This window comes from Fringilla coelebs (assembly GCF_963513975.1).
Source record: "Fringilla coelebs genome assembly, chromosome: 2".
NCBI lineage: Eukaryota > Metazoa > Chordata > Aves > Passeriformes > Fringillidae > Fringilla > Fringilla coelebs.
Window position 1 is genome coordinate 116,756,456 of NC_140029.1, and position 27,736 is coordinate 116,784,191.

The 27,736-nt window shown below is 51.5% G+C and overlaps 1 protein-coding gene across 2 annotated transcripts; it reads left to right on the forward strand.

Moving 5' to 3' along the window:
* Nucleotides 1-5,824: 5,824 nt before the first annotated feature.
* Nucleotides 5,825-27,301, forward strand: RNF169 (ring finger protein 169; the record flags this gene model as incomplete). 2 transcript variants are annotated; one of them, XR_014615967.1, is made up of 7 exons in its annotated part: nt 5,825-6,155; nt 13,390-13,466; nt 17,843-17,989; nt 18,690-18,802; nt 19,470-19,569; nt 22,503-26,446; nt 26,567-27,301. XR_014615967.1 is itself a non-coding variant. In XM_084200914.1 (6 exons), 6 exons carry the CDS (start codon nt 5,825-5,827, stop codon nt 23,706-23,708), a joined length of 1,974 nt encoding a protein of 657 aa, XP_084057040.1. In that variant the 3' UTR covers nt 23,709-27,301. The 2 variants fall into 2 exon arrangements, 1 of the variants encoding a protein (XP_084057040.1); XM_084200914.1 differs by having other exon boundaries at nt 22,503-27,301.
* Between the last annotated feature and the right edge of the window lie 435 nt (nt 27,302-27,736).

The window sequence follows — 27,736 nt, forward strand, 5'->3', positions numbered from 1 at the left end:
GTTGTTTGTTGGTATTAAAGGCGGAGATCGAAGCGGGAGGGGGGATCCGCAGGGTGGGTATTTTATATATTTTTTTATTATTGTTATATTCCCACTTTTTTGGGGGGGGGTGTTTTAGGAAATTCCTCGGCGGCGGGAGGGAGGAGGGAGGGCGGGCGGGCGGGGAGGTGGTGCGGGAGCCGCAGGGTTAACCCCTGCAGCCCTGCAGCCCGGCCCGGGCTCTCCGGGCTGCACCTCGCCCTGGGGGCTACGGACAAGAGGCGACATTAATGGGGTACATCATTAGTGGGGTACATCATTGTTGGGCACATCATTAATGGGGTACATCGTTGATGGGGTACAACATTAATGGGGCACATGATTATTGGGGTACATCATTAATGGGGGACATCACTGCCCCAAAGGAGGCCGGGCTGCACCCCTTCTCCCTGCCCAACACCACCTGGACACCTGGGCAATTCCTCAGCTCCATAAAGCTCTTTAAATGCCCAGTGTAGCCCCTGCCTTCAGGAGCCCCCCGGGCCCAGACCCTCCTCCCAGCACCCCAGCAGCGTGGGGAACAGTGCTCCCACCCAGCTGCCATCCGTGCCCACAAGATGGGCATGGAACACCATCTCTTGGAACAGCTCTGGTCATGCTGTCATCCCTGGAGGAGCCACCTGGCCTCCACACAACGCATCTCCTGTTCCTGCTGCTCCCCAGGCCCTGCACACAGTGGTCCAGCTCGGGCTGCCAGCCCTTCTCTGCCTGTCTGTGGGCTCAGCTCCCTGCTCTCCCAGAGCCTCCTGGAGAAGCTGGGCAGCACTGGATGCTCCCTGAGCAGCGCTGGACGCTCCCTGAGCAGCCGTGTCCCCTCAGCCAGGCCACTTCCCATGGCCAGGACAAGCCAGGACCACCAGTTTGCTATGGAGGTGAATTTCTGCAGTTCCCTAGCCCAGATTTTGTGTGGTTTTTCACCCATTCCTCCTGTTCCACCCTCACAACTCAGGGGTACTCAGAGGAAGGCACTGCATCAGCACAAGAAATCCAGGATTTAATGCAGCAATAAACACTTTGATGTTCCACCACTGGGAAGGCTTGGATGAAGCTCCCAGACCTTGCAGAGTTCCTGGGCTTCTTCTTTGCAGACGCCTTCATGTCTGCAACACCTGGTCTCTCTCTTCCCGTTATCCCCTTCAGCTTCCTCACTCCACCAGGAAGGAGCTGTCATCACCTGAGGTCCCTCTGGTGGCAGGAGATCTCCTCCATCAGCCAAGCTGTTCATTTTGTTCTTAAATTCAAGCTCAGGACTGGGCTCTCCAGGCTGTGAGATCTTTGTGCCTGCTGCCATCCCACACTGAGAGTGGCACCAAGCCCCTGGTCTGCCACGGTGTCCCCAGACCCCTTATCCTGGTCACACCAACCACAAGGCCAAAGAAATCAAAGGCACTTTCTGCAGAAAAAAGCCTCTTCTTTCCATCCATCTCCTGATTTGGTTTGTCTCTAACTCCACCCCAGGTGCCAACACATGCGCCTGTACCAAACCATGCTTGCAGGTGCCTGTTCCTGGAGCTGGACATGAGGGAAATCTTTGTGATGAGAAAGCTTTTCATATCCCTCTAGATCACCAGCTTTGTTATTTCATCTTTAAGTTGCAAGCAAAAGAAATCAAGAGGCATTTCTGTTCCCACTTGGGCTGGACGTATATTCTGGGAAGAAAATGGGAAGCACTGAATCCCAGTGATGAAAGGAGGTGGATCTTCACCCCTGGGACCCTCCAAGAGCACAGCCCAGTGTGCAGAGCAGGAGACAGGGCTGAGGCATCTGCAGGGACGGACACAATCTGTTCTTTACCAGCTCCAACAACAATTTCAGCCCTCGGTGCCCTCCCCTGGGAATGGCGATAGGGATTCTGCTGAAGGACCAGGAATTCCAGGGATACAGGAGCCCAGAATCCAGGGACACTCTGCACATCATCTGGCACCAGCCTCTACAAGAGCACAAGCTGTGCTGCCACATTCCAGGCCAACCACAAATGGGAATTCTTCTCACAAGGAAGAATTTCTTCCCTATGTCCAGCCCTGCCCTCTGGCAGTGGGAGCCATTCCCTGTGTCCTGTCCCTCCATGCCTTGTACCTCTCCAGCTCTCCTGGAGCCCCTTCAGGCCCTGCAATGGCTCTGAACTCTCCTTGGGGCTTCTCCTCTCCAGGGGAACCTTCCCAGCTCTCCCAGCCTGGCTCCAGCCCTGGTGCCTCCTCTGGGCTCTCTCCAGCAGCTCCAGATCCTGCTGCTGTTGGAGCCAGAGATTAAAATTATCACCACCTAAAGCCACTCACCTTTTTTCACTGCTCCACTCATTTCCAGCTCTCTGCGAGTTTTTCTAGCAATGCCCCTCTGTTTTCCCCTCCTGCCCTGATAAAGATGTTTAAAGGGGTTTGGGTAAACAGCAGGCTCCTTCCAGCTCCCACCAGGAAAAGCTGGAAAAGCTGGGACCTCCTCTCCCAGCTCTTCCCTGGCACAGGGCTGACTTGAAAAGCCCATTTGTAGCACAGGTCTGTGGGCAAGTTATGAAAGTGCTGAGAAAAATGGGGGCACAAAGTCCAAGTCAATGGAGTTATTTTGTGCCTCTGCTGCAACAGCAGCAGCTGAATTGAGGACTGTAGATCCTGGCCCCACATCAGGGCTAAAACTTATGGGAAAGTTCAGGCACGTCCCAAGTGCAGACCCAGGAAATAAAGGCCAGCCTTGTCAGGAGCAAGGTGCTGTGTTACACCTCTGCTGGGTCTCATAAAGAATGCATTCACCCTTTGGCAACACCAAGGCTCTTTATCTTCATCTGTGGAGGAATCTGTCTGACAGTTCAATACTGCCAGCACCAATCCATCTGTGATCATGAATCAGGCTCCAAAAACCATGGCATTGGTCTGCAAATAATAACACATGGGTGTGTTCTGTTTGTCTTCTGGTTCCTGAGTCTTTAGGTCAAACTCACTTCATGTTTTCTGGGCAACCAAGAAGACAAGACAATTCCCTTTTTTATTTCCTTTTTTTTTTTTTTTTAATGAGAATGAAAACAGAATCTGGTGTTATTTTGAACCATGAGCTGTGGCATGAGAGAGACCCTGAGCAAAACCATGACAGCCAGGTGGGAGCTGTGGCCAGCTGGAGGGATTCCTGCTCCAATTCCACAGTCTTCCTTCCCTGTTCTGTATGACTAGTGACCATGTCCTTTATCTCTGGCCTGCATTTGGGGAGGAGTCACTGCACCCCACATCAGGCTGCCAGAAGTCCAAGCTGTGTCAGATAGGCTTTAAATGGAATTATTTTCTCTGCCATATTCCACAGGATAGAGCTGGCAGTGCCCAGGGCCAGGCTGGACAGGGCTTGGAGCAGCCTGGGACAGTGAAGATGTCCCTGCCCACATTGAGGAATGAGATGAGTTTATTGTCCCTTCCAAGCCAGCCCAGCCCGTGGTTCCCTGCTCCCATCCTCCTGGGTGACCAGCGCCGGTGACAGCTCCTCAGGGAGGCCTCCTGAAGGTGGCTGTGCTTGGGGGATGCTCATCAGAGAGCTTCCCATGGAGTTCTTTCCAGGGTGTGACACTCCCCCTTGCCCGGGAGCCGGTGGGCTCTGAGAACCTCCAATGCACACCTTCTGCCGGGTTTACAGCAGCCACTGACTGGTGAGGCTCCAGAAGGTGATTTACCAATGGAAGCACCTAGTCCAACCTGGAATGGGAAACCTGGTCCTTTTTGTTAGAGCCTGAGCATGTTTCCAAGCACAAACCCAAATAAATCGCTGCAATCTGCGCAAGCCAGTGACACGGGGAGGACAGTGGTAAGAGATTCTCCTCCTGGGGAGGGGTGAGCAGCAGGGAAACGCTCCCTGAGAGGCTGGGCAAGGCTGAGGTCCTGGCTGGGGACGGCAGGGTTTGAGGCTGGAGCCTTGCACGGGCTTAGGATTCCCTCTGCAGGCCAGCCCTGAGCTCGGCACAGCCCGAGCTGCAGAGCCACGGAGGGATTCGGGGCGGGTGGGACCTCAGAGCTCCCGCAGTGCCACCCCTGCCCGGGCAGGGACACCTTCACTGTCCCGGGCTGCTGCAGGTCCGTCCGGCATGGCCTCGGACCCTGCCAGGGATCCAGGAGCAGCCACAGCTCCCCTGGGCAACCTGGGCCGTTTCTTTATGGTTCTTGCTGTGAAATATTTGTTCCCAGTGTTCCATTAACGCTGCGCTCTGGCCATGTAAAACCACTGCCCCTTGTGGGCTTTGGGTCGGGAGACAAGCTGGAGGCACGGAAACCAGGGCTGGATGTGCAGGAGCGATTTGGGAGCGCGGCTGGCAGAGATCCCTTCCCAAACCCAGTGAGCCTAGGACTCTGCAGAGCCCTGCACAGCTCTTTGTCCTGCCGGTGTCCTGCTGCCACCTTCTCTGTCCCTCCCCCAGGACTCCCCAGTGCCCAACTCTGCTCCAGGCTGATCCTGGGAGCAGCAGGGAGCTCGGGAATAGCACACTCCCTCTGACTCTGGCCAGCAGCAGCAGCGTCTGTGGGACAGACACACAGACTGCTGGACGAAGGCCAGTCCCAAACCGCTGCCATAACTCATCTCAGCAAAGCCAGCACGAGTTTTTTGTTTCATGAGAAGCAACGTTTTTGTCAACTGGCTTTTCATGGAGCCCACAACAGCAGGGATCCGCATGCTGGTATCCTTTTAGTCATTCACCAGCCAGAGACAACTAAAGATAGAAGTGTGGGTGAGATGGAAAGTTAATGATATCCCGCAGCAAGTCCCTGGCACTGCTGCAGAGGCTGTTTCCTGGGCATGGATCACCCCTTCCTCTCTCCAGCCAAGGAGACAGGAGCCTACTCAGGGGGGCTCAAAGGTGTAGGGCTTCACCTCTGTCTCTGCAGCCACATTTTCCCTTCTGCCAACCCAGTGTAGCTGAGAGGCTCCATCAGAAAGGGAGCTAAAATATGATGAAAAGACAGGTTGGTTTGGTGCCCCAGTAAAGAGATGAGAAGCAGAAGAGAAGTGCAAGAGATTTCCATAGCAACTGGTGCAGAGGCTCTGCCTCCTCTGGTTTGCTCTGAGTCACCATCCATGGTGGTTTAACTGTGGCTGGACACCGGGTACCCACCAAAGCTGCTCCCTCACCCCCTCTTAAGCTGGACAGCAGAGGGAAGACATAACAAATGGCTCATGGGTCAGAATAAGGACAGAAACACCAGCCACCCGCTACAGTCACGGGCTGGCAGAGCTGGGGTGTTCACGTGGGGACACCTCAGAGCCTTTGCAGTGCTTGAAGGGGCTCCAGGAGAGTTGGAGAGGGACAAGGCATGGAGGGACAGGACACAGGGAATGGACTCAGACTGCCAGAGGGCAGGGCTGGATGGGTTATTGGGAATGATGAATTCCTCCCTGTGAGGGTGGGCAAGCCCTGGCACAGGGTGCCCAGAGCAGCTGTGGCTGCCCCTGGATCCCTGGCAGTGTCCCAGGCCAGGCTGGACACTGGGGCTGGGAGCAGCCTGGGACAGTGGAAAATGTCCCAGCCATGGCAGGGGTGGCACTGGGTGGTTTTTAAGGCCCCTTCCATCCCAACCCATCTGTGATTCCATGATTTGTCCGCAAAAACCGCGCGCCCAGCCCGCCCCGTAGCGACCGGGACCGGGACCGGGACCGGGACCGGGACGGGGACCGCGCAGGGGGCGCCGCCTTCTGCCGCGGCGATGAATATTCATGAGCAGGCGTGGCCGGCGCGCGCTCATTACTATGCCTCGCGGGGGGCGCCCCCTCATGAATTATGTGGGATGGGCGTGGCCGCCGCGGCCCTTCAAAGTGTGGGAAGATGGCGGCGGCGGCGGCGGGTGCCGGCGGCCGGGCCGCGGTGCGGGGGCGGCGGCGGCGGGGCCGGCCCGCGGCCCAGGAGGAGCAGGAGGCGGTGGTGCTGTCGGTGGCCGAGTGCCCGGTGTGCCGGCAGGCGCTGGTGGAGGCGGTGACGCCGCCCTGCCGCCACTCGCTCTGCCTCGCCTGCTTCCAGCGCTGCCTGCAGGGCCCGGGCCTCTGCTGCCCGCTGTGCCGCAGCCGCCTCTCCACACGGGCCCGGCGGCAGCAGGCCGAGCCCGCAGCCACCACGGCCGCCGGAGCAGCGGGCGGGGAGCAGCGGCCGCCGGAGCAAGGTGCGGCTGCGGCGGCGGCGACGGCGGCGGCGGCACCTGCGCCCCCCCCCATCCTGCACCGGGAGGGGCGGGGGGGGCGCGGGGGCGGGGGCGTGGCCTGGGGGCGTGGCTGCCGCGGAGCCGCGGTGAGTTCGCGGGGGCTCAGCCCGGGGGGCGGGGCCGGGGCGGGAGGTGCGATGAGCTCAGCCCGGGGGGCGGGGCCGGGGCGGGAGGTGCGATGAGCTCAGCCCGGGGGCGGGGCCACCGCGGGACGTGCCGGGAATCCGCGGGGCCCGGGGGCGGGGCCGCTGCCCGGGGGCGGGGCCAGGCGCGGGGGGCGATGAGTTGGCGGGGGCTCAGCCCGAGCGCTGCGGGACCGGGCGGGGAGGGGGCACCGGGGCTGGGCCACCCTGCTGCTCGGGGCATCGGAGATGGAGATGATGGGATGATGGAGAGCATCATCCCATGGAGGGGATGCCCGCTGCGGGCATGTTTCCCCACTTCCTCGGGTGGTTTTGTGATGAGCTCGGCCCACAAGCGAACGGTTCCAGCAGCGCTGCCAGAAGCTGGGCAGGTTTGTGCTGCGTCAAGACAGGAAGGGTTTTGCACCATGGGAAGTCCTAGTCGCTCGTTGACATACAAAAAGTCCATCATCCCTGTGTTCAGGGCTTTTAGCTGCGTGTTTGCTCCCTGCCTCCAAAGTCAGATGCTGCCTTAACTCCTAGAAAACTTCTCTCTGTGTTCCCTTTAAAATAAATCCTCATCTGAGACAGTGGCATTGCTGGAGATGCCCACCTTGCTGCTGTCGGAACTCGGGATGCACTGTTGGATCTGTTGCTTGGAGAGGTGTTGCAGCAGTGCCCACTTCAGCAACACAGAGCTGAGGGCAGCCCTGTAGAGCAAACAAGGATTTAAGCTGCAGATAAACATCCTTTTAGCCCAACCCATTCCTTTCCGAGCGTGTTTCTGGTCTCCCGCTCCCTGCTTGTGTCAGCACCCTGTAATTGGCTGTGGGAAGAATTGGCAGGATGAGCTTAAACAGCTCAAATTGGTGGTTTGAACCAACCCCACTAACCTGGAAGAGATTTAGGAAGGATTTGCTGAATCCATGAGCAGATGGGCTGTCCAGGGGGAGCTGAGCTGAGCATTGGGAACGGTTCCTCCAGAGGAGGGACAGTGGGAACTGCCCCAGTCAGTCTCTGCTCCAGGGCAGTGGTGTCAGTCATGCTTAAGTGGACTCCCTGGGTGAGAGTGCCCAGCCATGCTGCAGGAATGCCTGTGCACTATCTGAGTTGGACTTCTTAAAGTAGAATTAGTTTTAAAAGTTCTCTGCTTGTCCTGAGTTGTGGGAGATGTGTGTGGGACTAAGGGGAGTGGCTTCTCGCCAGGTTTAGATGGGATATTGGGATGAAGTTGTTCCCTGTAAAGGTGGTGAGGCCCTGGCACAGGGTGCCCAGAGAAGCTGTGGCTGCCCCTGGATCCCTGGAAGTGTCCAAGGCCAGGTTGGATGGGGCTTGGAGCACCCTGGGACAGTGGCAGGCCCATGGCAAGGGGTGGGATGAGGTGATCTGTACAGCCCCTACATCTGCTGCTCTGTGCTCCTCCACTGAGCCAGCCATCTCACCGTGGAAGACACTGCTTTCCCCTCCTTAAATACAGCAGCCTGCCCCCAAACACCTTGCCCTTGTTTAGAAGGAGTTTCCAGGAATAGCTGCTTCCCAGGAACCAAGGGGATGTGACCCTGTTGTTCCTCCTCTTTGCCCTGCCTGAAGGGGTGGGTGACATTTGCTTTGTCCCAAGGCTCACGAACCTGTCCCAACCACCGTGGCCCTATCAATGAATGTGTAATGTATATATTTATATATCTGTTTATCCGTGTCTGTAGGCCCTTGAGAGGGGGCAGCAAAGGCAGCAGAGCCCAGCTCATCCCAGTGGTGCCCAGTGCCAGGACAGAAGGCAAAGGACACAAACTGAAACACATCAGGTTTCACTGGCCATAAGAAAAATACCTTTTACTCTGAGGGTCACCAAGCACTAGCACGAGTTGCTCAGGACGTTTGTGGAGTTTTCATCCTCAGAGTCAAATCCCAACTGGACATGGACCTGGGCAGCCTGTTCCTCTGGAGACCTGGTTGGGTCTCCAGAGGTCTTTTCCAACCTCAGTTATTATGTGATTCTGTTATCAAACACTGGTTAAGATCAGGTAATTAATTAAATCACTTAAAATGTGCAAAATCTTTACTCGGTATGACCGCTTGACATACCTTGATTATTCCAGCTTAAACCAGCTCATTAATCATGGTTTCATGTCCCAGTGTTCGTTATTCCCTTTGGGATTCTTCCATAGCAGTGGGCTGAAGGAGCCCTCAGACCCTGCCTGAGGCTGGGGATTCCGCACTAGGTGACCAGATAGGTGTAAAGTCCAAGTCCTTGTCACGACACTTGTCACACAGCACTGGACAGAAACCAGCAGGGACGCACACTCACTGCCTGTGTTGTGTGTTGGCATGGGCTGGGCTTGCCTGAGAGCTCCTGGGCCTCTGATTCCCCAGGAGCTGCCCTGCTGCCTTCAGCCTGGCCCCAGCTGCTGCTCCTGAAGGATGCAGGTGGCCCACGGGTCCCACGTCCTCCCTGGGCATCTCCAGGTTCCATGGAGCACCTGGGAAGGCGCCCCAGGTGCTGCTGCCAGGCCAGACTGGGAGCTAAAGCTGCAGTGCTGGCTGCAGTGCTTTGCTGAGTGAGGTTTCTGATACTGAAACAGTTGCTTGGTGGAGTTCTTGGAAGGCAGAGAGGAGCAGCAGATGGGAGGCTTGGAGACTGTTTTAGCATTCAGCTGGCCAAGGAGAAGGAACAGGATATGTTTGCAGCGAGGTGCTCTGCCTGGTTTGTGAGAAAATAAGTACATTCCCGTTTCAGAGAATCAGATTTCTCTTGTTTCTCCTCTGCCCAGTAGCAATGCACAGCAGACACTAGCTGAGCTCCTGCAGGAGGGGTGGTGTGTTTTTGCCAGACTTGTAAAATGACTTCCCCCTCCTTCCTCCCAGTCCTTTTTTGGCAGTGGTTTTCCCCTCTCCCCGCTGGACCAAACCAGTCTGGTTCTTGAGCATTTCCTGGTGATTCCTTGAGTTCCTGTTGTTCTGTAGCCTGTCGTGAGTTGTTTTTTTGTCTCAAGACCACAGCGCTACAAGTTTGCAAGTGGCAATCCCAAAGAAGCCTTTCCCTGTCTCAGGAAAAGCAGTGATTTGCTCCCCACATCAAACTGATTAAAACTGACACCATCCCTGTTTTCCTCCTTGTCACGGTTGTATTGCTGGTGGGATGAGTTAAATTTAAGATTTCCTAGGAAGATAGGAGAGGGTGTCTCTCTGGGGGCAGTACCTGTGCCCTGAGGCTGTCAGAGGGCTTGCACCTCCATCTCTTTCCTCATTGTCCTCTCTCCAGCGTTCCACAATACTTAAATTATTTTTAATCTGCCATTCAGGCCAGACCCAGAGCTAGCCCCAGTGGTCACTGTGAGAGGCATGGCTGTGAATCATTAACTCTTGGAAAATAATTTTCCAGTTGAGTAGAGGTTACACCTGTGCCAGGGTCAGAAAATGCCTAACTTCTTGTTTTGTGTTTTGAAAACATTTAAGATTTCATCTTCCATCTTCAGCTGCAGGAGTTAAAAGGAAAAGTAGTGAAAACCTCGAGGGAAATGGAAGCTGCAGAGCCTGCTGAAAGTTTCCATGGGAGCTGGGGGCAGGGGGACTCGCTGCTGCTGGGGGCAGAGCTGGCACTTGCCCGATGGCATCGGTTTGGCAGAGCCCAGGAGCCTCTGAAGAACAGACAGGGAACCAGAGGGTTCTGAATCGAGGTCAGCTTTACTCTCAGTCAGCCCGTGTTGCTGAATTCACCAGATGGAGGTTTCTGAATCTTTTGCCAGTAAATATAAAGCGTGCTGGTCAGGAGTGTGGCTCCACGGAGATGGTGTGTAAGACACACTTCCGAGCTGGCGTGGAAAGGATGGACTCACTCAAGGGGATGGAGACTGCAAGTCAGATGCCTCTTTTAAAGAAAACCAGTGTTAAATAATTAGAAAATCTTTTGTCCTCTCAAATGGTGCAGAAATCGGTTGTTTTTTCCAAGACTGAGCACAATAGGATGCAACTCTTGACTGCTAGCATGAAAAAGCAGGATGCCAGGTTTGATCTGCCACCACGACTGTTTCAGTGCTGTCACCAGGCTAGGAAGGAGCATCCCAGCAGCAGCCCTCCCAGCAGCCCTTCAGAGTCAGCTTCATTCAGGAACCACTTCTGCTGACCCACAGATCACTCCAGAGGAAGGGCAAGCAGGAGATTTGCTGCAAAATCAAGTAAAAAGCCTTTTCTGCCATAGTTTTGCCTGCTTTGCTGTTGTCCTAGGAAAGGAGCAGCCTCAGCCCTGACTGTCCCTGGGTGTCCTTGGCTGTCCCTGTGTGCTCCAGGCCCAGCAATGGCACCAGAGTAACGGGCAGGGGCTGAGCCCAGGAAGTTCCAGCTGAACATGAGGCAGAACTTCTTTCCTGTGCAATGACCAGGCACCGAGCAGGTTGCCCAGAGAGGGTGTGGAGTCTCCCTCACTGGAGATATTCCAGAACCCTCTGGACACAATCCTGTGCTCTGGGATGGCCCTGCTGGAGCAGGGAGGTGGCACCAGGTGACCCACAGTAGTTCCTTCCAGCCTGACCCATGCTGAAGTTCTGTGGAATGCCGGTGTACATCATTGCATACATTCTTGTTTTCATCTCTTCTATGCAGAGTTGGAAATTTGGAGGTGTATCTCTCTCTGAGCCATCTGTAAAATATACAAGTTGGTGCATAAAAATATTGTTGATAAAGTTGCCTCCCCCTGGTGTTGGACCCCTTCAGCTCAACCACCACAACTTAGACATAAAGGTTATTCCATTATTTAAAATTTCCACAGCTTGCTGAACCCAGGTGAGAAATGAGAGCATTGACGTGGCTCATCTTTCCTGCTGCGTGTTTCCCTCGGGTTAGCTTGTGCCCTGGAGGGGAAAGCTCCACTTTCTTAGCTCTGGAGACAAGCCTTAAACATTGAGGAGTAATTGAAGTTTGCTGCAGGCGAGTTACAGATTGCTGCTGCTTTGGGACTGTCTCCGTGGCAATTTCAGCTTGATAAAGTTCACAAAGAACTGGAACCGCTCAAGGCCACAATTGAAAAAACATTTTGGGAAGCCACTGGAAGGTTTCCAGCGTGGCTGGTTGCAGGAGCAGGAGCAAGGAATGCAGCCTGGCCTCCCCAGCATCAGCATCACTTGGGATTTTTATCACATGTGTAGGGACACTTGGGATGTTGTCCTTTAGGAACAAGCCTGGCTCGTGCAGGCATGTGAGTACGAGGAAACAGCAGCTGTTTTATGAGAAGAAAGGCCTTATGATCTATATGGTTAATGTTTGCTTACATGAGATCCTTTTTGTCCCTCTGAATGCTGAAGAAATGCTTTGTGATTTGTGCAGCTCTGGCATTGGCAGCCTTGCCTGCTGGGGAGGTGGAGAGGAGTTTGCACTCACCCTCAGCAGCAGGAGAGACTGAAGGTACAGGGCTGCCGTGGAACTTCGGAAGGGGAATGCAGGGCAGAGCAGGACAGGTGCCAACAGGATTGGTTCACCCACCCTGCCATGTGCCTGTCATTTGGAGGCACATAGAACCAAAGGAAAGTTCTGTGGGGGGAGCTCAGCTGGAGAAAAGGAGGCTCAGGGAGGACCTTGTGGCACTGCACAGTTCCCTGACAGGAGGGGGCAGCTGGGGAGGGGGTTTTGGGCTCTGCTCCCAGGGAACAGGGACAGGACAAGAGGAAACAGCCTCAAGCTGTGCCAGGGGATGTTCACTTTGGGAAGCAGGAGGAATTTCTTCCCTGAAAGGGTGATCAGGCATTGCCTAGGGAGGTGCTGCAGTCTCCATCCCTGCAGGTGTCCAGAGAACAGCTGGATGGGGCACTCGGTGCTCCAGGCTGGGTGACAAGGTGGGATTGGTCACAGATTGGACTCAATGGCCTCGGACGTCTTTCCCAGCTTCAGTAATCTTGGGATTCTGTGAAAACCTGTGGTGGAGCTGCTGGTTTATATCCTTTAATTTTAGCAGGGTGGCGAAAGGAAGTACCCCTGGTGTTTCCTCCTTTCCCAAACCCGCTCCATCCTGTTGGTAGCACATTGGGATGATGAGCTGTGCTGCACCCTGCCTGGAATACTGATATGGATTGAGCCAGGATGGTTGTCCAGGGGTTGTTGTTTTGTTCTGGTTGTTCCCTTTGCCTCCAGGCTCCTCCAGCTGAAGTGCAACTTGCCCAGACTTGCACTGCACGGAAGTGGGAGGGAGCTTTGAGTCTGATTCAAGCAAGGGACTCCTTTGGGAGTAAGAGACTCCAGGGATGGAAGCTGAGATATAACCCTGTGCCAGTATGCTTTTGGTTTGTGACTTCCTGAGGGGAAAGGGAGGAAGTGGGAGCAGGACAGGGAACTTGTGCCAGAGAGCATCTTGCCCCTCAAACCCCTGATCTGGGGAGTGCCCTGCAAGCAGGAGAAAGGCTGTGCTTCCTCTGGGACAGCAGTGCAGGCACTGCAGGGGGAGGAGGAGGAGGCATTCCCGAGCAAACAGGGAGCATTCCTGCTCCTCTGCAACGGCCGAGGGGCAGGGCTGGGAATGCGGGGAGCGCTGCTGCTGCTGGCAGCCTGTGGGCCTGCAGCAGGCACCTGAATCCTGCCTTTGCTCCTGGACTCAGATTCCCTGTGCCTGAAGCCTGGCTTTGCTCCTGGGCTCAGATTCCCTGTGCCTGAAGCCTGGCTTTACTCCTGGACTCAGATTCCCTGTGCCTGAAGCCTGGCTTTACTCCTGGGCTCAGATTCCCTGTGCCTGAAGCCTGGCTTTACTCCTGGACTCAGATTCCCTGTGACATCCCCGGGCTGTTCCTTCAGCCCTGTGTTTACATCCTCCCAGTGCTCCCTGATTGCTTAACTGTTTGTCAAGGACTCTTGAGAATCTCACAGGAAACTCTGGAAGTGCAAAGTGGGATTGCTTGGCCGTCTCCTCCTGATGTTTCTGTATGTTAAACAGAGCTGTGATGGCAGTGGCAGAATATAAACATCTGGGGTTGAGAAAAGTGCTGCAGAAGTTCTTGTGCAGCCTGTGGAAATCTCACCCTTTTTGGGAAATAATGGCTAGCACCAGTTACCCTGCACTAAAAAATATTTCTTTTTTTTTCCCCTTTTCTTTGCAGACTTTATATTCAGAGCACCCATTAAATTAAGCAAAACAGGAGAACTCCGAGAAGAATATGAAAACCAGCTAAGGAAGGTCAGTATTTTTGGGTAATTGTGTTTTTTCTTCCAGAACAACTTGGATTTCCTGCAGGAATGCCATCCTACCTGTAGGGAAACCTGAAGGGCTCTTTTTTCCTGTTCTTTAACAAAGCTCATTTATTCTCTTCACACTATTCAGCCAGTTCAGGAAATGGCTGTAATTGAGCATGTAGAAGCCAAATTTTGCTGTCTTAGTCTGCCTTCCAGAATATGGAAATGTACCTTCTTTGGAGTGACTGTTTGGTTGTGGATGTAATTCCATGAAGGCTTTTGCAGCATAAGGCATCTCCATCTCCTCAGAAACAAACTATTCCAAACTACAGCTTTCTATTTATTTTTAGCCAAGAATAAAATGTCATCTAAAGACAAAAAAAAAAACAAAAACAAAAAAACCAACAACCCCAAAAAACGAGAATAAAGGCTTTTCAGCTGGTTTGGAATTAAAGTCCATGAAAATATTTTTTAGATTTTTGATTTTTGTGATCTTGTTTTCCATTGAGATGAGTCCAACCCCTCACTGATTATTTTACCTGCTGGGAAAAATGAACCTGAGGGGTTTTCATTGTTGAAGAATTTTCTTTGGGTTTTCACTTGTAGATCTCAACAAGTGTAAAAAGGGCTGGCAGGCTGAATGAGTTAGAAAAACACCCCTTGTCTGAAAATAGGGAATAGGATATTTCAGGTAGATAAGTAGTCAGGAAACACATATGTGTGATGAGACAGTTAAAAAGCATGGAAGGGTCTTCCCTCGTGCTTCTGTGAATGGAATTAGCAGTGACACTGATGGGCACTGTCACTGCAGGTTACTAAGATGGCTTTGGCTGACTGTCTCATTAACTGATCATAGGAATTGCAAACTCTTCTCCAACTGAGGTGCCTTGCCAGGAAGGCAGGGACACTCTGTGTGCAAAGTCGTGGGACTTGTGGCATTTTCAGCAACGATTCTCTATCAAATGTAAGGAAGCATCTTTTCAGCCTGGTCAGGCTGCAGTGAAAAATTTTTTACATCTACAGCTTGACTTCAGCAAGAAGATACCACCTGCAGCCCAGTGCCAGCCCTTCTCCCTTCCCTCCCAGTCAGAAGGAAATACCTGACCATGTTTCCAGCATTTGGGCATGTTTTTGTCTTTTCCTTGTTCAGCCTGTTGCCTTCCTCTTCTTGCCCCCTGCCAGATGGGAGATGGGTTTCTTCCCCCTGCCAGCTTAAATTTGGTTTTTGTGAAGCTCAGCTGAAAGAGCCATGTGGGAGAAGATCCTGTGAGAAGAAATGGCAGTGAGATTTGGCTGGTAAAATGACAACTGATGATGCAGTCACACTGTTTCCTGGTTCACAGAATCAGAAGAGAATCACAGAATTGTTTAGATGGGAAAAGCCCTCACTTGTTACCTGGGATGAGGGACTGACTCTCACATGCCTCTGCCCTCTTGTCAGGAAGTTGTAGGGAAGCTGATCTGAAAATTGTCACTGTTGCTACTTATCAAGAGATTCTTGGAATATCTGAACTTCTAAATCAGAGAGGACTCAGGTTTGGGAATCTAAGCTTTTATAGGATTTGGTTTCCTTCCCTGTCTCAAGACAGGGGTTTCATCCCAGCTTCCCTGCCTGTAGAATGGGGATAATCTGGGCTTTCCTCCTGAGGAAGGGACAGGAGCATTTCCAAACCTTTTTACGTCTCCCAGATGTGAGTTGTTTCATCTGTCTGAACTCTTGACCCGATTCCACCCTTTTTGCAGTTGAAAACAAAGTGGTACCATAATTATGTACTGAAGAGACTTTATTTGACACAGATTATCTCACAGCTTAATTTTCTCAGCTGCCTTTCAGAATGAGATAGATCTTTGCTGCCTGTGCAGGACAGCAAGTTTGGGTTTTCCTCTTTTGTGCCTTGTGCTTTTGCATTTTGTGTTTTCCCAGAGGAGGCTGTCATTTCTGTGCACTCAAACCCTAACTCATCCTGTCCAGCTGTCTTTCCCTCAATCACAAGCAAGTCTGTTGCTTGTGAGCACACACAGAGTGGGAGGGGAACTTCTACCTGAGGCATGTGCTGACATGCAGCCTCCCAGAGCCAGGGCAGAGGAGCAGGGAGGCAGCAGACCTGGGCAGGTCCTGGAGGGAAGACACCAAACGTGAGTTTGCCCAACTTTTGGAACTAAATGTTAGTGTCAGGAATGGTGGTTCTGAGTGAACAACTGTCGATTGCTTGTACATTTTCCCCCCCTGCAGTTGCAGTATCCAAAAGGACTAAAATGCTTTTTCTGATAACTGTTCACAGCAGCTGTTGGTGCTGCATCCAGTATTTCAGAGAGGCTACTCAGGTAACATGAGGTTCTTCTCCCAGGGTACATGTTTCACCCCACATTGTTTCAGTTTCTTGTCCTCCTGTCCCAGCACAGCATTTCCATGTCTGGAAGGAAATCCTCTGGGAGACAATTTACATTAAGGCTACTTCAAATTATTATTTTTGAAATTAGTACAGGTTTTATCATTAGAGTTTGATTTTGCTTGCAACCTTAACTCTGGACCTAAATTCTTTTCTTTATTCTGTTAATTAGGATTAGGATCCTGTTGTTGCCTTTTTGACTTCACTGTCAGCAAAGCTTGGGTTGTCACCTCACACTGCTTGTGCCATGTATTTCCCCAAAATCCTTAGATATTCCTGTGTGTTGTTACATATTCTTGTGTCTTTCAATTTTATAATTTAGCCAGAAGAGTGAATTTTTCCATATAACTTTCTTCCACTTGAGAAATATAGAGGGATACGAGTGCTGGGTGGTATTTCAGCCAGCCAAAAAAAATATAAATCTTTGTGATAAATCTTGGTGTGAATTCATTTTTCAGATGCTTCCAAAAAGGCAGAAATACTGTTGACTTAGAGCAGACTATTCATCATGTCTGCATCATGTGGTCACAATCTATGTTAGTCAGACACTGTTGTAGTTATTGCCTGAGATTATTAATAGATGAGGAATTTAAAGATACATCTTAGAACAACTCTAAGCAAGGAGTCAAGCCGGTCTTTGAAAATATTTGCTGAACACCCACAGTCAGCCAAACAGTGGAATTTTTCCTGGTCTCTGCCTTTTTTCCTCCTTGTTTCTCTCTTCCTCATCTCTGGGGGCTTGGATTCAGTAGGATTTGGGTCTTTGCCAATTTGAAAATCACAATGTGCTTTTCCTGTAGTGCCTCATGAACTCTGTTTTCTCTGACAGGCTTATGTCCATACTTCTGAGGTTTTCCCTTCCTCCAGCAGGGAAGAAAAACACTAAATATTTTTGGAAGAAGTTGTTGCTGCCTTTGTGAGTTAGGGAGCTTCTTAAGCACCTGAGATGCCTATGCCCAAATATGAGGAAAAGCCCAGGGATATGAGTTCCTGGTGCTGTGGTTCATGAGCAGGACAAAGAGGTGTCAGTCAGAGGTCTGGGTGGATGGAGCAAGGAGGGAGGATCTGTTCTGTGTGCAGATGGATGTGGACTATCCCTGGGCTGTGTCTAAGCTGAGGGAGAGGTAAGGGGCACAAGCTGGGAAAATGGCTGGGGGATGGAGGGAGAACCTGGTTACCCTGGACAGGGACAATCAGATGGTGCCAAGCCTGTTCCTCAGGAAAAGGTAGTGGAAAGGAGGAGAAAAGGGTCTTGTTGGTTTGACAGCAAGTCTGCAAAAAAAGGAAACAACCTGTCAGAAAAGGGGAGTTTGATTCCTTAGGTGAGGAGAACAGTGCAGCAGGACAGGCAGCCCATCAGAGTCCATGTACCTTGAGTCCCAGATCCTGGCATTCCCTGTTTGGAGCTGAACTCGAGCTTTGAGCCTGGAGTCAGCTGTCAGGGGAAAGGTGCCCTCTCTGGATCCCCTCCCTCCCAACACATTGGTGAAACAATGGGATTTCATCTCTCGTGTAGCTTGCAACGTGGGAATTGCTGCATCTCACCTTTTATTTTAGAGGCTGCTGCTTGTGTGTCTGCCAAACTGTGTGTGCTGCGTGTCAGGCCATTGGGAGGCTGAAACTGAAATATCACAGTTTGCCTGAAACTGGTGTTGCACATTTTTATATGTAGTGTGATCACCTACAAGTAGAGAAAAGCTTTTGTCTCTCTGTTTTAGAAAATACAGTGGCAGAGAAGGCCCTGGGCCTCACGGTGCCTTTGTTGTTTTGCAAAGAAGATAAAATCCATGATACTTGTGTATAAAACACAAATGTGGTATAGAAGCAAGCCAGTCTTCACATTATTGTGTGAGAGAGGCAGTGGCTCTACCCTGGAGTAGAGAAATGAAGGCACAAAATTAAATGTTGTGACCAAACTCTTGGTCTTTCCAGCCTGTAAGTGTAGGACTTCAAATTATCACTACCCTACCTCTCTTGTCCTTATTTCCAGCTGAGAGAAGAGAAACTACAAGAAGAAAAGACATCTGAGGATCTGATTCACAAGTTCATCCTAGATGACATGGACGTAGGGAAAAGAAAAATGGAGGAGCAGCAGAAAAAAGATGAATCTGTAGTGCTGAAAGGGAACCAAGACTGTGTAAGTGAACTCACGCTTCTCTTTCCTTCCCACATATCAAAATTTTCATTCTTTGGCTCTCCAGGATTCCTTGGTTGAGTTTTTATAGTTTATGAAGGCTATGAGCTGGCAGAATATAAAGATTCTTGTTAATGAGAACTGTCTTCTAAGGTCTGTTATGACTGCAGATGTTCTTCTAGAAGTTTCTGTCCCCCTTTTAACTATCTGCTGTGTGACTCTTCCTGACACAGCAGATCCCCACAGCTTTGGGGATATCCTTGGTCCTCAGGCTTGCACACGTTTCCATGAATATTTCTCCATGAATGTTCTGCAGTGAAGTTGTACAACTGAAGTTCAGCACATTCTTCATGCTGACTTCTGCCTGTTTCCCATTTCATTTGGGAGTCTTTGCAGGAAATGCTCTTAAAATTTCCATTTGATAGGCTGACCCATGGGGGCTGAGTAACCAACACCCTGCAGTAACCTCTATTGTAGAAATTTCCCACATTTTCTTGATCAATAAATTACCTTTATTTGATGACTAACAGCTATGTATAGGAGCTATGTGCTTATTTTTGTATTATTTATGCCTTATGTCCTGTCAGTATAATCAGAAATGGGGGATTTGGGGATCTTCAACACTTTTGCAAGAAAGAACTTTATTTTCCAAGTTATTCTTTCTGTTGTACATGTCAGCTAACTGTTCCTTGGTTGACTTCAGTTTCCTGAGCGTCTCTCAGATTCCGAGAATGAAGAACCGTTCCAGGGCAAGCAAACACACCGCTCAGCTTTTGTTTCCAAGACCAGTGCTTACTCCTTTGCTTTCCTTTCAGGGTAAGATGCTGAGACTTTGTTTAATGTCCTTTAAAGATGTTCTTCTGACTTGTTTTAAACACACCTGACATGCTGCAATTCAAATGGTGGTTCCAATCTAAAATAAGTGGGGTTTTTTTCCTGGAATTTTAGAGCAGACTCATTGGTAGAACGTGGTGTCTGTCTGATTACTTCCTACCTGGAAGTTAATGTTCGTCCCATGAAGGAGAAAAATCATTGCCTGTAGATTTAAACCATTAGTCAGAGATCAAAATTCTGTAGGATGAGCTCGAGAGTGCTGGTTCCCTTCTGCAGCACAGATGTGAAGGGATGGCATCAGCCCCGGACTCCCTGGAAGGCTGTTGCTTGGCGCAGTGGAAGCAGCTGAATTAGCAGGTGTGTTTCCAGGGGAGAAGCAGAGGGGTTTCCCCAGCTTCCTCCCCAGCACTGGCCTCAGTTCATCATGGGCTGTGGGCAGAGGTGTCCATGTTTCATGTGGAGCCCCTGTATGCAGAGCAGGGCTCTGCTGCAAATCCAGGATTCCTGGATCCCTTTGCCCCGAGAGCACGGGAAGTATCTCTGCCAGCCAGGTGCTGCCAAGGCTGATGCCTCTCCCACAGGGAGCAGCTGCCAGGGCTGGTGAGCTGGTTGTTCCTAAGGTTCCTGTTCTCACCCATCTGCTTTTCAGGAATTTAACCTCCAAGGTGGAGAGGAGCCGGAGCTGCAACGACACCATTCAGGAGAGGTCCAAGAGCAGGCAGAGATCAGCCCCAGCCGCCAAAGCAAAGGTACAGGCAGCGTGTGGAAACAGGTTCCTGTGTGTAAATGTTCTTATCTGAGGTTACACAGCACCAGTAATCTGGAGATATAAAATATGGGCTTTGTGGCCCTGTTATCGCCGTGGGGCCAATCGCCTCCTTGCGGCTCCCAATAAAACCTGCTGGGTTGGGAATTACTAAACAGAAAAGCAGACAGGTGTCAGGGTTCTTATGTAACATTGGAGACTAATTGGAAGTTGAAAGGGTTCTCATCAGGCTTTTGTTTTGTGATCCATTTTCTTTTCAAGGCTGAATCCCCAGCCAGGTAAAGAAAAATCCTTTAGAAATTTAGGAAAATAATCCTCTCTTCCTTTCCCTTCCTCTCCAGAGCTGTTTAAACAGAGCAAAACTCATTGCTTTCCTGACATCAGGGTACATTGGCACTTCATACTATAGAAGATACAAAGGCCTGGTCTTCATAGGATCATAGGATGGTTTGGGTTGGAAGGGGGCTTAAAGCCCATCCAACCCCCTGCCCTGGGCAGGGAGACCTTCCACTATCCCAGGGTGCTCCAAAGCTCCATCCAGCCTGGCCTTGGACACTCCTAAGGATGGGGCAGCCACCCAGCTGCTCTTGCTAGGGTGTTCCCCCTCCTCATGCTGACACCCCTCCTTCTTGGGATCAGTTTCATCCCTGATGGAGAAGGAGAGGGTTCAGGTCTGTGAGAACAGAAACCTGTGCAGTCTGCCACCTGAGCTGCTGGGAGCTGGACTGAGCCCAAAGCGAACATCCATGACTCACCTTCCCTCCAAGGACTGTCTTCTTTTTTAAGAGGATGCCTTATGGACATGACCCATTAGATTTCCAGTACTGGGTATTCCAAACACTTATTTTGACCTCAAAATAAGCGAGTAGGAAAAAACCTTCTTTCAGGCTAAGCATGGAAAGGCTGTTACTGTACACACTAGCTGCTGCATAAAAATATTTCATCTCAGTGCTGAGAAGAAGACAATTTGCAGTTGTGTGTGTTGTTACCTCTCTGATTTATTTGAGCCAGGGTTATGCCCAAGTGTAGCAGCATTCAGGGACTGTGTTAGAGATGACAAGAAATGTTGCTCTTAATCAGAGAATCATTCAGGTTCAAAAAGACCTTCAGAGCCATCAAGTCAACACAGCACCACCACAATCACCCCTAGCCCACATCCCCAAGGGCCACATTCAGGTGCCTCTTATCTCTGGGCCAAGTCCATACTCTTTCTCTCCCACAGCCTGGAAGGGAGCAACAAGTAATGTGGAGATCATTTCCATTGAGGAGTGTGGTTTCCTTCAGCCAGGGCAGTGCAGTGCTTCTTGGCTTCTCCTTGTCTTCACAGTGTCATCCAGGTTGGAAGAGACCCTTAAGGTCATCTAGAGCAGCCATCAGCCTAACACCACTAAGTGGGCAGATTTATCCAGGTAAAGAGAAAACACATTTCAAGGCCAGGCTGGACAGGGCTTGTAGGAAGCCCTGGTCTAGTGGAAACTAGTGGAAAACTATTCCCTGCCCATGGAAGAGTGTGGAATGAGATGGCCTTTAAAGTCACTCCTCACCCAAACCATCCTGTGGCTGTGTGATTTTGCCATCAGAGTGGCTGTTACTTGTGGCAGGAGCAGCTCTTAGACTGAAATAAATGTGACACCCCAATTGTGCTCGACTGAAATATGGGTCTCCTTGAGCCAGGTCTCATAAGCTCTTGGAGGTCTCTTTCGCACCCAAGATAGCTCAGCTGCCTTAGAAGGCATAAAATCAGCAGGACGGCTTCTGTGGTAGTGGTGGAAACAAAAAGTTTTAATAAAAGGCAAAATAACTGAACTCTTTACAGAGAAAAACCCAGCCAGGCGCAAGAGGCTCTTGCCCCTGGTAAAACACCTCACAGAAGTAATTAGAGTAATAGTGATTTGGACAATTTGGATTAGGGCAATATGAGACAATAGAAACAAAGAGTTATGGATGTCCAGGAACCTTTTTCTGGGCAACATAAGCCTGAAAAAGGCCCCACGTTAACAGAGGATTAACCCTTAAGAGCAACAGCCCGTTGCATATGCATACACTTCATGCATGATGCATAAATTCCATTCACACACAGGATTCTGTCTGGGCAGTGTCAGCTTCTTCCTCTGAATCCTGACGGTGTCATCCTGCCCAAGCAAGGCGGGAAAAATTAGTTTCTCCTGACAATGGAGCAATAAATTCCCTTTCTCTGACAGATTTGGGTGTCCTGTGGCTGCTATCTCAGTGCGAGTCCTTTCTTTAGAAAAAAGTATCCTACATAGCATAGTTTCTATTTTAACATTTTGTTACAACCTAAAACTACATTTACCACACTTCTTCAGAAAATCAATACAGCATAACTTTCTAACACAACGCATATAATATTCATTTTAATGTTTGCAAAAAGCCAATCATAAAATATGTGTTTTTCACGCCTTTGTTAGGAAAATTCATCCACAAACACCAGAGATTTATGTCCAAAAAGGAGACAGAGTCCCTTCTGGCTTTATTTAAATAAAGGGAAAGGCCATGGGGCATTCCCCTGGGGTCTCTCACATTTTTTGAGGACTCAGCCTCCTTTTTATCCCAATTTCCCTCATTTCCCTTCTCTCTTTCCCCATTGGCTGAGGTACTTGAGAGGTTCAGACTTCCCAGAACACCTGATACAGAAGATTTCCCTCTAATGTACAACCCCCCCTTTTCATTTTTAATTCTTACGGAATTCAGGGGTTTTTCTTCCCCATTGTTTCTTTCATCTTTCAATGTCTAATTTTATCAGCAAACCCAAAGTTTATTTGTAAAAGCAAATCTCTTTTTCCATTCATCAGTCAGTGGAACCCTTCCCGTGGTTTCTTTTCTCTCCCAGTGCTGGTTTTGCCTTCCAGCAGCCCCACAGCTGGTTTGGAAAGACGAATGCGCTGTTCCTTGCAGGTGCTGCCGGCGGCGGGCGGCTCCGCGCCGCTGCTGGGGGTGCTGTCGTGCGCGCAGAACCACCGCTGCCTGTCGGCGCCCGAGCTGACGGCCGAGCGGCGCCTGCTGCTCAGCGCCGCCTCCTCGCTGTCGGCGCTGCACCGGCCCGAGCGCTCCATCAGCCCCGAGAGCAACGACAGCATCTCCGAGGAGCTCAACCACTTCAAGCCCATCGTCTGCTCCCCGTGCACGCCGCCCAAGAGGCTTCCCGACGGCAGAGTGCTGAGCCCCCTCATCATCAAATCCACCCCCAGGAACCTGAACCGGAGCCTGCAGAAGCCGACCACCTATGAGGCTAGTCCTAGAATATTGAAGAAATGGGAGCAGATATTTCAGGAGCGTCAGATCAAAAAGACTCTCTCTAAAGCGACCCTTACGTCCTTGGCTTCGGAGCCTGGGGAAGACATCGTGGTGCCTGACATCACCAACTCCAGCAGTTGCACTAAAGAGCAGCCACAAGCTCAGGAGGATCACCTTCCACCTGACACAACAGGAGAGCCTCGCCCCGAGCTGGATTTCCTCCCTTCTGTCAGTGAGGTGAAGCTGGGAAGGGGGAGTGAGAAGAGCAGGGGCTCACAGGCCTTAGCCACTGATGACGGTGCTGCTGAACCAGATGTGAGATCAAACGTCACCTCCCTAAACGCACGCGTGGCCGAAGTCCCCGACCTAAAAGTGAACGCATTCATGGACAAATCCTGTCTCAGCCTGGGCCCCAAAGTGCTGAGCAGGAGACTCATGGGCATCAGCACATCGCTGCCCGACAACAGCACACTGGGGGTGCCCATCAAGCCACCGGGGAAGAAGCAGCTGAAATACCTGAACAACAGCGAGCTGATCAACGTGCAGAACAGCACCTGCAGCTCCGTGGAGAACCTCCTCGGGGAGCAGGCGCCGCTGCTGCGCCGCGGCCGCAAGAGACGCTGCAAAACGAAGCACCTGGAGCACAACGGCTCCGTCAAAAGACTGAGGCACGTGGCCTCAGGGGAGGCGGGCCTGCCCCCCGAGGTTCGGGACGTGGAGCAGAAGCTCCAGCAGGAGGAGGAGGACAGGAGGCTGGCCCTGCACCTGCAGCGGATTTTCGACAGCGAGAACAGGACGGTGGAGAGACGGAGAGTCCGCGTGGATCGGTACCTGCTGCGCTCCAAGAGCACTCTGGGGGCCAAGTAGCGCTGCTGGACCGTGCTGCCTTTCTAGAGGACAGTGAGGTTTATCAGATCATCTTAGAGGAAAACTATTTTTTGCCCTACTTCACCCACGCAGTTGTTTTTCGTTTCGGTGGTAAGACATTTCTAGGTCCAGTTCAGAGAGAAGCCAGCGTCCTTTCAGATTCGAAAAAAAAAAAAAAAGAGAGAGAGAGTGAGAAAAAAAATCCTCCAGTCCTCTCTGGTCCGTTGGTCTGAAGGAACTGTCTGTGATCCCTGTGAATACACTGCAAGGCCTCCACAGGCAGGCAGGCAGGCACACCTGGGATCCCCAGCTAGGAGGGGTGTGAATGTGGGCTATGAGGACCATCCCTTGCCAAGAGAAATCTGAGCTCTGCTCATAGAAATTGCCTGAGAGTCTTCTCCTCTCTGCCTGCCCCATTTTCTCCCTCAGGCTGCATCTGGTTGTGGGCTCAGCCTCTTACCCATGCTCTGTATTTCTCCTGGGGAGTCCTAAACAGAGCCCCCCTGGAGTCCTTCCAAATGAATGTATCTCGCTGTCTGCAGCAGCAGCACAGATCATTTGTCACTTTTTTGAAGCAGAAAGCCAAATGCAGTGAAAAGAAAGACCTGAAATAAGGATTTAACTTAAAAACCTGCCCCTGCTCCAGCTTCCTGGCTTCAGGCTCAAACCATTAAGAAAGCTCAGGTGAGTGATGCACTACAGACTTCCAGGCATGAAGCTGCCTGGAGCAGAGCTGGCTCAGAGCCTGGGCTTGGTGGAGCGTGTGTTCTCTGCCCAGATGTGGCAGGCCACCCTCTGAGTGTTTCTAACCCTCTTCCATGGATTAATTTCATGGATTATTTCCATACTGACATAGCTCAAAAAGTACCCTTCCAACTCAGCCCGTGGCAGCTGCCTTGCAGAGCATTCACAGGGACCCTCGAGGCCCACGAGACCTTTGTCTGGGGCAGGGGTTGTGGCTTTTCCTGTCCTGCCCCCCCGTGTGCCAGGTGGCAGGGGTGTTCTTGGGATGAGCACAGTGCAGGGGCAAACTTCCCTATGGATGCTGTGAAGGGAGGGCAGCCAGTGCACATAAATAGACAGGTCTGGTCTAACTGCATTGCCCCATTTCCTCTATCTGAAAAGGGTTGCATTTCCTCCCTCCATCCTAAACAGTCAAAAAGAAAACAGGAACTGGTTTTCTTTTTCACTGCAAGGACCCTGGCAGGTTTTTTTTCCCCCTAATTGAACTGGATTTAAAAAAAAAAAAAACAAAAAAAAAAGAAAAAAGAAATCTTATATTTTATTGGGTAAAATTTATATATTTTAAATACTATATTTCAACAGATCGACACTTTTGTTTTGAGAAATCTTATAGCAATGATTCCATAATATATATCTCTATCTCTGCATCTCCTTGCCACACAAACCACTGGATGGTTCAGGCTGTACCTGGGGCTGGTGGCACCTGGCCTGCTCTGCCTTCCTCTCCTGCGCCACAGCCTGGCAGGTGCTGCTTGAAGAGGAGCTCTGGGCCCAAACCAAAACCTGCTTCTCTGTCCAGCTGTGAGTTAGAAGGAAATTAAGGAATTAGAGCCTTGGCTGGACCCAGGAGAACAGCGCAGAGAGAAGTAGTGACAGCCGGGTCTGCCCTGGGAGCTCAGGAGGGAAAGCCGCAGCTTTAACTCGGGGTCCGTGCTGGTTTTCCCAACATTTTGAGCTGCAGTATGCACTTCCCAGGTGCATTCAAATTTAGAATTCTTTTTGCAGGCCCCCTTTTCTGCGGCTCATCCCTGGAGCCCCAAACACACTTCCCTAAACAGTTTCCTTTTTTCTCATGGTGTTTGTGGGGATTCAGCTGGGGCTGGGCTGCTTACACCACAAAAAAATCTATTTACACGCTGAATGTATCTTTTCTTTCCCCTCTTAAAACAGATTTCACAGCCCAATGCACTATGCCAGTGTCTTAAATACCTTCTTTTGAAAAGATGTTATAAATGTTTAGGGGTTTGTGCGTTAATTTCCTGATCCCAAGTCCAAGCTGGGCAGAAGTGTAGGAGGCAGTGCCTGGGCTGGAGCTTGTCCCCGGCCATAAAAAGCTTCATGGGACCCCCCGTGCTCCCCAGAGCAGAGATCCCAGCTCCCCAGGCATCACGCACAGGCCACGGCATCTGCGTTCAAGGAGACCTTGGGATGTGCAATCACAGTCCTGTCCTGGAAGGGTTGCGGCTACGCAAAGCCAGGATGAATGTTTTATTGATTTAACACTCTCCAAGTCTGTGTAAGCTTGCAAAAACCAACAAAAATTGTAAATAATTACACTCAAAAGAGCAGGAGCACCCAGCCTCTCCCCTGTAAAGGTCAGGAACGGCACCACCTTTGCCAGAAATCATGCCAGCTGAGAAGGAAGATGCCTCCTGCTGAACGGTGGATGCAGCACGAGATCAAACCAAGTATTTATTCACGCTCCTCTGAAAGTCCTCTGTAACCCTCAGCTGCCTTCCCTCCGGGATGAAGGCATTCCTGGCTGGCCATGGGGCAGCACGGGCTGGGCATGTCCTCCCAAAGTGTCTCCTCCGGCGGGGCTGGGGTTGGTTCCCTGACAGAAGGACTGTCTGCCAAAGATGCACCGGCTCCCAGACAGCTGCTTTCCCACCCTCTGGAGCTCTCTGCCCGGGAAAAGCCGTGCAGGAAGGTCCGCGCTCGGAGTCAGCCAGATGAGATAAATGAAGGAAAAGTGCCAAAAGGGATCGTGCCAGGTGATTGATTGTATGACATTGTTCTATATTGTCAGTATTTCTCTTCCAATGCTCTTGTACATGCAGTGCACAGTAGTCACAAAGTGTAGCTTGAACAAGCGCTTCTTTGTATTTTCTCAGCGAAAGCAGAGGGGGAGATCCAAGCCTTAAAGACTCTCAGAAAACAAGCCTTTAGCAATGCTGCGAGGGCAGGACAGCCCCGTCCTGTCTCCCAGTTGTCCGGCAGAGAGCTCGTCCCACAGCCGAGGGGAAGCGTGTCGGGTGGGGCACACGAGACAGAACGCACCCGCTGTCCCTGGCGGAGCCCCGCGGGATGTCACCAGCGTGGAGCTGGGCTGGTCCCCGTGTGCCACCGGCCCCGGCACTGCCCCGTGCCTGGGAAACAGCCACCAGCCCAGCCGGCTCCTCGCCGTGCACACGGGAGAGCGGGCTGGGCTCTGCAGGTTCGCCGGGGAGCTCTCACAGCCTGGGCGTCGCTGCACTTCCCTCGGTCACGCTTTGAATCCTCGTGCTTCGTGTTCCCCCTGGCCAGCAGAGCTCCGGCTGGCTGCGGGCTCTGCTCTGCTCCCCGCCGAGCCCCCGTGTCACCGCCCAGCCAGCGTGTCACACAGAGACACAGGCAGGCACCCCGGGACCGACCGACCGCTGGCGTGCATGTGTGAAATGTGCGAGTGGAATGACATGCAGGCGTCTGTCATGTTGTGGCTTCTGTTGTTCGAAACAGAGTAAACCCTGCTTGTGAAACAATTGTCACAAACCAGAAATACGCCGACAAATGTGTACAAATAACAGTGTTTGTTTTAACAGCAACCGGGACTTGAACTGCAGGGCAAAGGCCGAGGTTCAAACAGAATAAAAGCAGATTGTGACAGTGAAACTCCCTGCTTCTTGCTGTGCTTGGAAACAAGCAGGATCCTGCCGCTGCTTGTCCCTGACAGGTGACACTCCATCCAAAGGAGGCTGTGGAGTAATTGTAGAATCACAAAATCATTTGGTTGGGAAAGCTCAGAGACCCAGGTTCCCCTTCCTCTGGGGACAAACCCATTTTAATCCGAGGCTGATCTGCCACCAGCTGGGTTTGGGCTGGGGTTAATCCAGCTGCAGATGCCAGGGAGCCCAGCAGGGTCTGTGTGGAGCCCGTGCCTTCCACGTGGGCAGGGGGAGGCAGGTGCCCCTCGTCCCTCCTGTCCAGATCCCTGCCATCTGCAGCAGGACATGCTCAAGCTGTGCTTTCTCCGCTTCCAGCTCCTCTGGCACCTCCATAAAACTGATATCCGACATCAAAGCAGC